This window comes from Papio anubis, chromosome 4, assembly GCF_008728515.1.
Source record: "Papio anubis isolate 15944 chromosome 4, Panubis1.0, whole genome shotgun sequence".
In the NCBI taxonomy this organism is placed as follows: Eukaryota; Metazoa; Chordata; class Mammalia; order Primates; family Cercopithecidae; genus Papio; species Papio anubis.
Window position 1 is genome coordinate 90,521,831 of NC_044979.1, and position 14,578 is coordinate 90,536,408.

The 14,578-nt window shown below is 36.7% G+C and overlaps 1 protein-coding gene across 1 annotated transcript in view; it reads left to right on the top strand.

The window, feature by feature from the left end:
* The window catches only part of ITGB8 (integrin subunit beta 8), an 85,391-nt gene extending 74,914 nt beyond the window's left edge, over positions 1–10,477 (top strand). The window contains exons 12-14 of the mRNA XM_003896227.5: positions 481–590; positions 4,335–4,498; positions 4,595–10,477. Coding sequence (XP_003896276.1) covers positions 481–590; positions 4,335–4,498; positions 4,595–4,717 — 397 coding nt within the window. The 3' untranslated portion in view covers positions 4,718–10,477. The remainder of the gene's footprint in view (positions 1–480; positions 591–4,334; positions 4,499–4,594) is intronic.
* Positions 10,478–14,578: the final 4,101 nt, after the last annotated feature.

A 14,578-nucleotide genomic window follows, 5' to 3' on the forward strand; every position in this document is an offset into this window, starting at 1 on the left:
CAATCATAGAATGTTAGCTGTTACTGCTATGTTTTATTTTTAATATTTTAATGATAAAGAACAATGGTGTCCGTGACACACCCTAGAAATAAGTGATCTATAAATGAAAGGTGATATGTTAAATGAAGGCGACATTACTCTTTTGTGCCAATAAATATCTCAGTAACAATTTGAGATCTGCACAAAGACTACTAATCTAAACATCACTGTAACTTCCAGTTTGTTTTATTCAGCATTTTAAACCATTGACTTTCTCAGATTAGTAGCTCAAGTAAGTTTTTTAGAATTGTGCATGGTAATTTATTTAAATCATTTGGAAATGCAATCCTTCAATGTAATGATTGCATAATTTCTAATGAACATAATCAAAATTTGATTTGTTTCTGCATTGTTATTTTGTGTTTTGTTTTCTTGTGGAAAATATTATAGTCTACCACCTTTTTAAAGAATAAATATTTTCACTTCTGTTTCCCCTTGCAGGAATTGTGTGCAATGCCTTCACCCTCACAATTTGTCTCAGGCTATACTTGATCAGTGCAAAACCTCATGTGCTCTCATGGAACAACAGCATTATGTCGACCAAACTTCAGGTAGGCCAAAGCTTAATAATCAAAGCACAGAATAGTGTCTGTAGAGGATGATCTTCCCCCAAAAGACCCATAAGTAACCATGCTAAAGAAAGGACCGGGCCGGGTGTGGTGGCTCACACCTTTAGTCCCAGCACTTTGGGGGGCCAAGGCTGGTGGATCACCTGAGGTCAGGAGTTCGAGACCAGCCTGGCCAACATGGTGAAACCCCATCTATACTAAAAATACAAAATCAGTCGGCTGTGGTGGCTGGCGCCTGTAATCCCAGCTACTCAGGAGGCTTAGGCAGGAGAATCGCTTGAATCCGGGAGGTGGAGGTTGCAGCGAGCTGAGATCGTGCTATTGCACTGCAGCCTGGGCAACAAGAGCGAAACCCTGTTTAAAAAAACAAAAAGAGAGAGAGAGAGGACTGAGGGCTTTATTTTTAAATTTTGAATTAAATTTAAAAAAAACATTGCTTTATTCTTTATAACAATAATAAATATGTGTTTATGTGTCATCTTCTACCTTAGATACTTCCTTCATGTTCACTGGCTCATTTAATGTCATACAACTCTTTGAGATTGGTATAATCTCCATTTTACAGATGGGGAAACTGAGGTTCAGGGAAATTTTTGTATGAGGGCTGCTATCTCTTAACTAGTAATGTTAAGATACATGTCTTAGACCAAGATCTTCAAACTAAAAGTTCCATACCCTTTTCATTACATCACATTTATGATCATTCATTCTTAAGCTATATTTTTATCAAAATGAAAAGCACCAGGAAGGAATGGCACTTTTCAAGTTACATATTTTGTAAAAGCAGATCATTTTTACTTAGAATGTTTTGGCTTCACCTGAAACATAAAAGCAAATATTGATTAGACATGATGAAGTTCAGAACTGGAAGCAAGTTTGAATTATGAAGGAAAATTATGGCTCAGTAGACTTCATCTCTTAGTGAAATGAATCTACATGGGGAACTCATATTTCTGGTTCACTGAGGATTTGACAGCCAATTTATTTGGATGCCTTTCCATGGAAGTACATTGCATGGGAATTCAGCTGTGTAGATGAGACGGGAAACCTAACCACTCAGCCACACCATAGCAAGCACACTCAGTGGTTACAGGTACCATCTTTGGGAGATTTTAAAAACTGAATCGTAAACTCGTTATATTGTATACATTAACATGTGCAGTTTTTGTATATCAATGATACTTAATAAAGCTGTTTAGGACCATCCTGGCTAACATGGTGAAACCCCGTCTCTACTAAAAATACAAAAAACTAGCCGGGCGTGGTGGCGGGCGCCTGTAGTCCCAGCTACAGGCTGAGGCAGAATGGCGTGAACCTGGGAGGCGGAGCTTGCAGTGAGCCGAGATCGCGCCACTGCACTCCAGCCTGCACGACACAGCGCGAGACTCCGTCTCCAAAAAAAAAAAGCAAAACAAAACAAAACAAAAAGTTATTTAGAACCCAGAACCCTACTTTGCACAGGGGTAAGGTGTGGACCTCCACATGCATTAGAAACTAACCTTGAAATTATATCTTTATTAAAACATTCCTATTGCAACTATTATTTCAAGTCTCTCCAACCTGTAAGAAAAACTCCAGCTCTTAGAGGGACTGCACAAAAGAATAAACTTTCTCCAGAGTGTTTTTTTCTTTTTCCCTCACATCCACACTGATCTTAGCCCATAATGAACTTGGCTCTGAAAAGAGCCCCATGTGCTGCCAGCTGGAGCTGCAGCAATCACTCCAGAAAGCCAAGTGCCTTTCTAATAAATAAGGCCTTACTATCAACATGTCATTTATTATGTTAAGTAAACACTACTTTGACTTAAGTGTTGTTACAAAAAGTATTCCCTTAAAGCTCCTTAGGAAAAGTCCTGGCCTGACCTAAACTAAGGAAAGTATAGGCTAGGCATGAATGTTTGACCACTCATAGCATTTCAATATGCATGCAGATTTGAGCTCCGAAAATGCCCTCTGTTCCAACCTATTAGAAATATTTCCAAAATGTGTCAGTAGCTAGGGGCCGCCCCTCCCCTTCACAACTATTGTGCAAGGAGAGGGAAAGGGCATTTGTTAGGCACCTCTATTATCTATCCACTCAGTCGCACTTAAAGGCTGTTCTTTCAGGCTCTCTGGCTGAGCTCCCACCAGGCAAGAAGCCACTAAGTGGAATCAAGCCGGGCGCCCCCTCTGAGGATCTGCCTTAGCTGATTGAGTAGTCCTAAATCAACCAAAGGAAATGACAGTCTGTCAGAACAGAAGGCATGTGTGTTATGAACCCAAAGTCACTGTGGAAGCCTCAAAAGACACCACCTTTGAGCAGAATATTTTGGATTCTCTCTCTGTGAGACCTGTAGCAACAGGGACCTACACTGGCATTTGGTGTTTCCATTCCAATTGTAGCACTGGGATAGCCTTTGACCTTTCTTTCAAAGTACCTTATCTCTCTCTCGCTCTCTCTCTCACACAAACACACACACACACACACACACACACACACACACACACACACACACACAAATAGGCTTAATTAAGTCTTCTCGCTTGAGAGGAACCCTTTCCCTTATCACCGAGCTTGGCCTTATTCAAAAACATGCTTAGTCCTCACTGGAAATTCAGACCCAAATCAGCCAGGATTGGTTGGGAGGTGCACTATGCTAAGCTTTGGCAGGTCACCACCCTAGTGGCCCTCTCAGGGAGACCTTGGAACTTTGGATGAGGTCCCCAAACCTTGGAGAATGGGTGGCGGCACACATGCCTCTTTAGCCACAAAGTAATTTTATTAATCTGGGGCAGCTGGTGAGTTAGTTCTATGGAATACTTGCCTATTGTGTAACCATATTCCTCTTAGATTAGGGTAATGCCTCTGGCAACAACAGAGTCTGTAGACTTTTAAGCGCCAGATCTTTGGCAATGAGGGTGTGCCAAAGATCTGGTGCTAAAACGAGATCTAGCATGTCCCTCCTCTTAACACAACATTTCTTTTTCCAGCTAGTAATTATTTGTCCTAAGTATTATTTGTTCTTAAAATACACAGTGCCTTTTTAGAGGCAAATGGAATAGGTGTAGTTAACGACAAGTAAAAAGTAAATTAATGAAAAATGAAGAATGATATTTTCATGTGATCCCAAATTGTACACTCCTATTTCCTGGAGAAGCCATGTATAATAATAATGAAAATTTACACTTCAATTTCTGAAGAAATATTTATTTACCTATTAGAGTAGTTTTGATTTTAGTTTCTGCAGATGTTTACTTTATTTTCCATTACTGGCGTGGAACAAATGAGGACGAAGCATAACAAGAGAAATATATCCTAAGGCCCAGAATGGCTCAATAATTTTTTGAAATCCTATTTTCCATTTAGTGATCAACCGTACACACCACAAAAACTATTCCTCTTTCTGTCTTGGATAAAATTATGCTTGGTTATGGGACATGGACATATTCCAGTTAATACAATTAAAGAATCAAGCTGCATAGGAATAATATGATTGAATACCTTAATCATGGCTATTCTCCAAAGGAGGGTTGTCTATTGAAAATATTTTCACAATAAACGTGCAAGAAAAATTAGAGAGCTTACTGTTTCTGAATCAAAGGTAATTTCAATCCCCTGATTTGAAAATGTAGATTTGCAAATATCTTTGGCACTATTAATTGAGGTGTGAACATCATTTACGTGATAGACTGTTTTGATTTACTTATTCCAATTTTTAATCCATTTATTTGTTTGCTTCATTACAGAATGTTTCTCCAGCCCAAGCTATTTGAGAATATTTTTCATCATTTTCATAGTTACATTCTTGATTGGGTTGCTTAAAGTCCTTATCATTAGACAGGTGATACTACAATGGAATAGTAACAAAATTAAGTCCTCGTCAGATTACAGAGTGTCAGCCTCAAAAAAGGTCAGTGAATTCTAAAAAAGAATTGCTAACAGTATGTTATTGCCTAGTTACAATATTTAGGCCCTTAGTTAATAATAATATTTCTTCTCCATTAAGGATAAGTTGATTCTGCAAAGTGTTTGCACAAGAGCAGTAACCTACCGACGTGAGAAGCCTGAAGAAATAAAAATGGATATCAGCAAATTAAATGCTCATGAAACTTTCAGGTGCAACTTCTAAAAAAAGATTTTTAAATACTCAATGGGAAACTGGAATTCTTAATCATTGCTCCTAAAGATTATAATTTTAAAAGTCACAGGAGGAGACAAATTGCTCACGGTCATGCCAGTTGCTGGTTGTATACTCGAACGAAGACTGACAAGCATCCTCATCATGATGTGACTCACATAGCTGCTGACTTTTTCAGAGAAAAATGTGTCTTACTACTGTTTGAGACTAGTGTCATTGTAGCACTTTACTGTAATATATAACTTATTTAGATCAGCATAGAATGTAGATCCTCTGAAGAGCACTGATTACACTTTACAGGTACCTGTTATCCCTACACTTCCCAGAGAGAACAATGCTGTGAGAGAGTTTAGCATTGTGTCACTACAAGGGTACAGTAATCCCTGCACTGGACATGCGAGGAAAAAAATAATCTGGCAAGTATATTCTAAGGTTGCCAAACACTGCAACAGTTGGTGGTTGAATAGACAAGAACAGCTAGATGAGTAAATGATTCATGTTTCATTCTTTCAAGAGGTGGACAGATAAAACCTTAATCTTAAAAGATTATTGCTTTTTAATGTGTGTAGTTTTATGCATGTGTTTTTATGGTTTGCTTCTTTTTACAAGATGGATACTAATTCCAGCATTCTCTCCTCTTTGCCTTTATGTTTTGTTTTCTTTTTTACAGGATAAGTTTATATATGTCACAGACGACTGGATTAATTAAGTGCCAAGTTACTACTGCCATAAAAAACTAATAATACAACGTCACTTTATCAGAATACTGGTTTTAAAAGCTGAATGTTAGTAGGGGACACTGTAAAGTACCATCAAAATCTGAATAGCTTCATTGTGCACAGGTGTGGAGTTTTGTATCTTCTTACCTGGTAAACTGAAGGGATTGTTTGGCCATTTCATTTACCTGATCATTAATTCACAAGATATTTAGAAATTCTGCCTCAAGCAAAGTACCACATTTTGAATGTTTTCTTAGATTTTGATTGCAAGTAGATCTCAGCATTTTTTAAATGGAAAGCTATATTATCTTTTCTCTTCAAGGCAGCCTAAGGATCTTCTCTCCCGGAATCACTCCAACCCTTCTTGCCAGAATCCATAAAAGTATAAAATTGGAGGAGAATAGATGATATCTTAGAAATAAGCTATTTTTTTTTTTTTTTGAGATGGAGTTTCACTCTTGTCACCCAGGCTGGAGTGCAATGGCATGATCAGGGCTCACTTCAACCTCTGCCTCCCGGGTTCAAGCAATTCTCCTGCCTCAGCCTCCTGAGTAGCTGGGATTACAGGCATCCACCACCATGCCCAGCTAATTTTTGTATTTTTAGTAGAGATGGGGTTTTGCCATGTTGGACAGGTTGATCTCAGACTCCTGACCTCAGGTGATCTACCCTCCTCGGCCTCCCAGAGTGTTGGGATTACAGGCATGAGCCACCATGCCAGGCTGCTAATTCTCCTTTTTAGTGAGTTGGGGAACTGAACCTCAGAAAACTTAAATGATTTCTCAAAAAACACTCAAGTGATAAAGTGGCCACATTGGAAAGGAGTTTCTATCTTCTCATTGCCAGGCCAGTGTTCATTGCACAATATCATGCTACCTCTTGAATCTTTAAAATATTCAATTGGCAAATGTTTTTCAATGTGATTTACTCAAGTCTTAAGTGTATGAGGAAAGCTCAAAGCAAAATAGAAAAGAATAACTCACACCAAATTGTCCATAATCAGCTTCCAGTCTTTCATGCTAATCAACTTCTTAAGAGACTGAAGCATGGTGCACCTACAAGGGAATTCCTTCGTACCATAGCCTATATGAACAGTGTTCCCTGGAGTTCTCCAGTGCTCAGCTTGAGACCTTGATACATGGGCCATGAGCCTTGTCTTCCCCAGTGGAAATTTCTTTACACTTACCTTATCCCTATGGACTTGGTGTGATTTTATTGGCTAGCAGTCTAACAGTCCTATGTGGATACACAGTTTTGCCCATGACAACAAAGGAATCTATTTAAAATATCTTTTTATAATTAACTTCCAAGATTTGCTGTCTTCCAGCACTTGAGTTAAAGTACTGGATATTGCAATTTGATGAAGACTAACCCCATCTCATTTTCTACCCTAAAGAGAACTGGAAAACCTATAATAAGTTGTTCTGGGGCCAATAAACACAGCAGCTCTATTAGATGTCCTCTACAGCCAAGCAATTTCAATGCTAACTTGAATTGCACTTCCTTCCTCAAACGAGAGATTGACATAGTTCAGTACTGTGAGTCACTTGTATAAGAAACCTTTGATCACTAAAAATAATGTAAAAATTGGATTTAGTATCCTAATACACATAACATTCTTCTTAAAAAGGAAAAAGGACGGATGCCTGACAACCCTCCAAAAGAAAAAAGTGCAAGATAGCCATTAATTAAGATGATGACAATTTTTCAAACAAACATTATGATGTTTATGAACAATAAACACATTCCCATATGGAACGAATTATCTAAAAGAGTATAACAAAATGAAATCCTTAAAAATCAAGGGTTTATATTTTTTTACACCCTCACTTGTTTGCACTAACTTTATAGTGGACCAAGGCTGTTACCATAGGAAGGGGCAAACTTCCTTGTAGGCAACTCACTGTTAGACGATGATTGTGGTTATGCTTGCGAAGTCTTGTGCTTACCTTTTTTGTTTTTACTTAAAAAGCTAATTTTTAAAGATTGTAGGGCTTGTATTTTACTTGAATAATTGATATCTTCCTGGGTAATGATTTGTGAGATGAGAATTAATATTTGACTAGTTAGAATTAATTAAATGGTAAGGGAACACAGGGTACTCTTAGGTTAAATAATTTATGTAAATAGAGTCTATTTTCAACTAATGTGGCCACAGGAGCCTTTTGAGATTCATTGATATTAAACACAATTAATGAAATTTTAAATCGTTAACAGAATTGAGAACTTGAACACTTTTAGTACTGCAGCATTTTTGTGTCCTAAAGTATGTAATGATTTATAAATGTGCCATACATACACTACAACATAACATTTGCTTTGTTATGCATTTTATTTCTCTGGGGACACCATTGCACTGCAGTGCACATGTATTTATAAACATTTGTTATATTTTTGGAAACTTGCTAATATTTATTAAGTCATAGACTTTTCTGGAAGACTTAAAAATTCACTAAAAATCTGATTATATCTTAAATGTTCAGTTTATCTTCGGTTTATTAAAATAACAACAACAAAAAAGAATCTAAGGTTAAACACAATAGATATCTCTGGAAGCAATTTTCCAAAACTCAACATTAAAGTTCGTGGATACATGAGATGCAATACTTCAAAGAATAAATCTGAAATATATTTGTAATATTTACTTAATATCCATTGAAGATATCCTTATGTAAGACAACAGTCAGCCATCAGACACTGAAATGTATTATGATAGACTATGAAGAATTTTCTCTGTAGAATTATATTCCTCCTGGAACCTGGTAGAGTAGATTACACTCAAAGGCTTATTCTTTCTTTTCTTATTCCTGTTTTTTCCACTCACTCTTCCCGAGAGATTTTCTAAAACTTCAAGCTTAATAAACCTAATAGTGAAAAAGAACTGAATTTAATGGTATAATGAAGTTCTTCATTTCCAGACACCTTTAATTGACCTTAAAGCTCATTTGAGTCTATGCCCCTGAACAAAGACAGACCCGTTAAAATGTAAGAATTCTAAATTTTCACAACTGTTTGAGCTTCTTTTCATTTTGAAGGATTTGGAATGTATATGTTTTCATAAAAGTATCAAGTGAAATACAGTTACATGGGAGCTCAATCAGGTGCACATTGCATTCTGTTATGTTGACTCAATATTTAATTTACAACTATCCTTATTTATATTGACCTTAAAAACTCCATTTTAGGCAATGCAGACCACTGAGATATAGCTAACATTCTTTCAGATAATTTTCCTTCTCTTTTATAATTCCTCTATAGCAAATTTTATGTATAACTGATTATACACATCCATATTTATATTTCATTGATTCCAAGACATCACTTTTTCAATTTAACATCTCTGAAATTGTGACACTTCTTGCAATTGCTGGCACTTCAGATGCAGTGTTTAAAATTATGCTTGAATAAATAATACACTAATCCAACTTTACCTAAAGGTTTATGGGTCTAGGGGAATTTTGTTTTCTTATAAAGATTTGAGAGCCCATTTATGATAACATATGAAGCCAAAATTTCAGGAAAATTGAGACACACACAACTCAACATGGAGCCCAACTGATTAGCAGCTCAGATCTTGCACATCTTGAGTTTACAAAAGCTCTTTCAGGCCCCATTTATACTTTATGTGAGTGCGAATCATTTCAGCAAACCCTAACTTAACTAACAAGAATGGGTGGGTATGTCTACGTTTCATTAACAAATTTTTATTCTTTTTATTCTATTATATGAGATCCTTTTATATTATCATCTCACTTTTAAACAAAATTAACTGGAAAAATATTACATGGAACTGTCATAGTTAGGTTTTGCAGCATCTTATATGTCTTGTGTCAATGGCAGGAGAAAAATATGATAAAACCAATCAGTGCTGTGAAAACCAACTTTCTTCTAGAGTCCTCTTCCTTTTTATTCTTCTTTATCATTTGCAGATTTTTTCCCCTTGGCTCTGATCACTTTAACTTCAAGCTTATGTGACGACTGTTATAAAACTGCTCATTTAAATTATTTGAATTATATGAAATAATTGTTCAGCTATCTGGGCAGCTGTTAATGTAAACCTGAGAGTAATGACACTACTCTTTTATCTACCTGGAATACTTTTCTGCATAAAATTTATCTTTGTAAGCTAACTCTATTAATCAGGTTTCTTCTAGCCTCTGCAACCTACTTCAGTTAGAATTGTCTAACACTACTCTATTAATCAGGTTTCTAGCCTCTACAACCTACTTCAGTAAAAATTGTCTAATACAACAATATTTTTATAAAAACACTGCAATTATCAAGGATGGAAAATGTGTGATTAGTGTAAAGAAGTTTTGCCAACTTTACACATTCCCACAGATAAATGTGAAATTTTCGTAAGAATTCTACACAATGACAAATATGGTACATAAATTTTATTATGAATATTGAATATAAAATACTTTAATTCTAAATTATAAGAAAATATAAATTTGCACATATTAATATAGAAATTCATTTTGTGTATATTTAACATAGCTTTTAAACTATTTTACATTTATTAGCTACTTCATTATGGTTTCTTGAACTTCTGAAAAAATTAGAAATGTTTTAAACTTATCAGTAACCTAAAAACTTATTTTGTTTCATCTAACAAGTACTGCATTTGTAAAAAGAAATTTAATATAGAATATATTTTTAAATTAAATATTTGAATATAATATAGCTGTAAGAAAGAAGCAAATTATCACTGAACATATTTCTTATTATTTCTGGCTTTGAATTATACATAACTTAAATTGTCTTAAATGATACAGAATATTGGAGAATATGATACTTTCACATAATATACTATGAACCTGTTCATATAACTCTGATTGACTACTAACTTCTGTTTTATGTATTTATTAAAGAGCTGACACTGTAGTTTGTTGTGAGATGTTTATTTTTCTAACAGAGCTTATAACAGTTAGGACAAGGCATTTAATTAATGCACCATTCTGTTTAATAGTAGGTGTTAATCAATATGAAATTCTGTTTTAAAATAAAAGTGTAAAAATCTAAGAATACACAAAATGCTTCTTTATTTACTCTGTGTTACATTACTCTCAAAGCTTCCAGACAACAGTACTTTGTCCCACAGGAAATGTAATAGCATGTATACAATGTCATTAGCAGAGGACATTACATAATTCCAAAAAGATACTACTCCTAGAAAATTGTAGGGCCAGTGATAAACAGGGGAGCCCATCCCAGTTGTTCTTTTCCTTTTTGATAGTTATTTGCAGTAGAAACAGAAGAAATATTCTAATGACAAAAACCTGAAAAAAGTAGCTAAAAGTTAAAATAGGCATTTTCTACGTGCCAGACTTCTACCACCACCTTAAGTATAACATATTCATAACCTTCAATTGCACATTCTCAAAAGTCAGACTTAAATTAATTGAATTTTATTGAATACCCATGTATTGTGATTTTCCTTACCCTAGAGAAGAGAATAAAGCAGAATGTGGTAGATGCTGAGATCAGCTCAGTCGTGGAGACCCTAACCCAGTGGCGCTAGAGGAATTAAAGACACTCACAGAAATACAGAGTGTGGCTTGAGAAATCTGGGGTCTCACAGCCTTCAGAGTCGAGAGCTCTGAACAGAGATTTACCCAGGTATTTATTGACAGTAAGTCAGTCATAAGATTTACTGAAAGCATTCCTTATGGGAAATAAAGGGATGGACTGAAATAGAGGGATGGCTCTGGCTAGCTATTTGCAGCATGAACATGTCCTTAAAGCACAGAACGCTCCTGCTATTGTTTGTGGTTTAAGAATGCCGGTGGCTCAAACCTGTAATCCGGTGGCTCAAGCCTGTAATCCCAGCACTTTGGGAGGCCGAGGCGGGCAGATCACAGGCTCAGGAAATCAAGACCCTCCTGGCTAACTTGGTGAAACCCCGTCTCTACTAAAAATACAAAAAAAAGCCGGGCATGGTGGCGGGAGCCTGTAGTCCCAGCTACTCGGGAGGCTGAGGCAGGAGAATGGCGTGAACCTGGGAGGCGGAGCTTGCCATGAGCCGAGATTGCACCACTGAACTCCAGCCTGGGAGACAGCAAGACTCCCCCTCAAAAAAAAAGAAAAAAGAAAAAAAAGAAAAAGAAAACCTAAGCAGTTTTCCACCCTGGTGGGCCAGGTGTTCCTTGCCCTCATTCCAGTAAGCCAACAACCTTCCAGCATTGGCATCGAGGCCATCACCAGCATGTCACAGTGCTGCAGAGATTTTATGACCAGTTTTTGGGGTCAGTTTGTGGTCAGATTTTGGGGCCTGTTCCCAACAGGTAGATATATTAAAAATGAAATAAGACATTTAGACAGATTAACTTTTTTTTTTTTTTTGAGATGGAGTCTTGCTCGTCGCCCAGGCTGGAGTGCAGTGGCGCCATCTCGGCTCACTGCAAGCTCCGCCTCCCGGGGTCACGCCATTCTCCTGTCTCAGCCTCCAGAATAGCTGGGACTACAGGCGCCCGCCACCACGCCCGGCTAATTTTTTGTCTTTTTAGCAGAGACGGGGTTTCACCATGTTAGCCAGGATGGTCTCATCTCCTGACCTCGTGATCCGCCCGCCTTGGCCTCCCAAAGTGCTGGGATTACAGGCGTGAGCCACCGGCGCCCGGCCAGATTAACTGTTCTTAAGGAGCTTTTAACAGTTTGAAGGAAAAGATAAAGTGTAATGCACCTGGTATGATTTGGCTGTGTCCCCACCCAAATCTCATCTTGAATTTCCACATGTTATGGGAGGGACCCAGTGGGAGGTAATTGAATCATGGGGGCAGATCTTTCCGGTACTGTTCTTGTGATAGTGAATAAGTCTCACGAGATCTGAAGGTTTTAAAAAGGGGAATTTCCCTGCACAAGCTCTTTTCTTGTCTGGCGCCATGTGAAGTGTGTCTTTCACCTTCTGCCATAATTGTGAGGTCTCCCCAGTCATGTGGAACTTGTAAATCCAATAAACCTCTTTATTTTTGTAAATTGCCCAGTCTTGGGTATGTCTTTATCAGCAGTGTGAAAACTAACACAGTATCTTTCGATAGAAGGTCTGTGCTAGAGAGACCAGATGGGCACTTACCGGCGGTTTCACAAGGCCTTTAGTTTTGAGAACCCATCTTGATTGTGTTTGGACTGCAGTCTTTCAAGCTTAGAATCCTGATTTTTTTAATGAGAGTTATTTGACCCATTTCTTCCTTTCTTCTTTAGTAATAGAACCTACCTCCTGAGTTGCAGCAGAGCATACAGTTGAGACTCCCAGACTTCTTTGTAGCTGAAAGCAGCTACAGAACTTAATGTTGGCCAGTGGGATGGAGGAGGAAGTGATATGTGCAGTCCTGGGGCTCACTTCCTCTTCTTCCTTTCGGTTTTCTGGGACAACTGGAGCAGCTGTCCTGGCAAAGGAAGCCTTGTGCTGAAATTGTTAGAGCTTCCCCTTTAGCCATTGACTGTTCACCTCAAGACATCTCTGGTAGGAAAACAATCTTATCTAAACCATTGCATTTGATACTATAGCAGATAATCTGTACTGTAACCAATGAACCTTTCTTTATATAATTGTGTCACTGAATCCTCAGGGGTGAAAAGTACCATTTTCCTTAATTTTTCAAATAGGGAAAATAAGTCACAGAAAGGTTAAGGATCTTGTATGAAAGCATGCATCCAGTAAATGGCTGCACTTACTGCAGGATTCATACCCAGATCTGCTTTACTTTCCACAAGTAACTGATCATATGTATTGTCAGCACAGAGTTCACTAGTTCAACAATCAGAAGTTAACCTTTGTCCCCACACGCCATAAAACATGTACAACAAATAAAGCTGAGGAGCTGATATATGTGTACAAATACTACACAGGGAAACATTAACATCTTTTAAGATGACAAAACGTGAAATGTACTGAGATTCCAGAGTTAGGAGAGCCAGGAGAATAAGAGAAAGCCCATGGAAGACAGCATTTGGCCTCACCTTGCAAGAAAGGTGACTGTGGACATGAAGAAAGGGGAGGTAAACTGGGAGATTTTAGAAATGATAAAGTATAACCAAATGCAGGAAAGAGTGTGGACTCCATCCAGAACATTGAAATCATATTGAGATACAGCATTAGGTAACAAAAGGCAGTAACCGACAGGTCCCAAGTTATGGAGAGTTTGATTCCCAGGCTAAGAATTTGGAGCTTTGGTTACTGGCGAAGAGTAAACTATAAAGGTTTTGCACAGAAAAGTGGTATTTTTGGAGTTAAACATGTTTGACATATAATTACATAAACTAAATATAATTTTAAGCATTAATTTTTATACTCACTAAATGCAAATAGTATTTAACAGTATTAAATATTCAATGCTATTAAATGCTATCTAATACTAAATTTAAGTACAATTTAATACTAGTGTAAAAGACTTGGAAGCATTCAAAAGAAAAAAAAATTGAAATCCAAACCCCTAGTGGCAATCACTTTCATATGTAGGCATATTTTCATTTTATTTTCCTATGCACTTTATAACTGCTATTATATAGATAATGCATATTTACTGTAAAATGTACTTATAGGCATTATACAGATAGTGCATATTGACTGTAATATCTAGGTTAAAAATACCTAGAAATTAAAATTAAATATTACTCTAGCGCAACCACCCAAAGTTGGTCATTGCCACATATTTTTCAGGAAAAAAGTACATATATAACATATGTAACAATATATGTAATTACATATATATTAAATATATATGAAACAAATATATATATATTTATATATTTGTGACTAAGAAAGAAATATACTATCTATAGTCCGGTATAAAGAGACTTTTTTTCCCAAAAACATATCAAACATTTATCTATGTCAAGATTTATAGCTGTTTTAATAGGTGAATATTGTCCCATAAATGTCTCATAATCATATTCATTGAGAGTCCTTATATTCACTGAGAAAAGAATGAGCAGGATATGATACAAAATATCAAGCAATATTCAACAAGAAGGGACTAGTTGAATTATTTTTGACTGGGGGAGACTTGTACGTTTATAATGAAGAAGAGAAGGAGCCAGGAGCCAGGTTAGAAAGAAATGTTTATGTTGTGTTGGGAAGGTTTGAATGCATCTGATGTACAGTAGGAAGACATTTCAAATTGTAACAAAG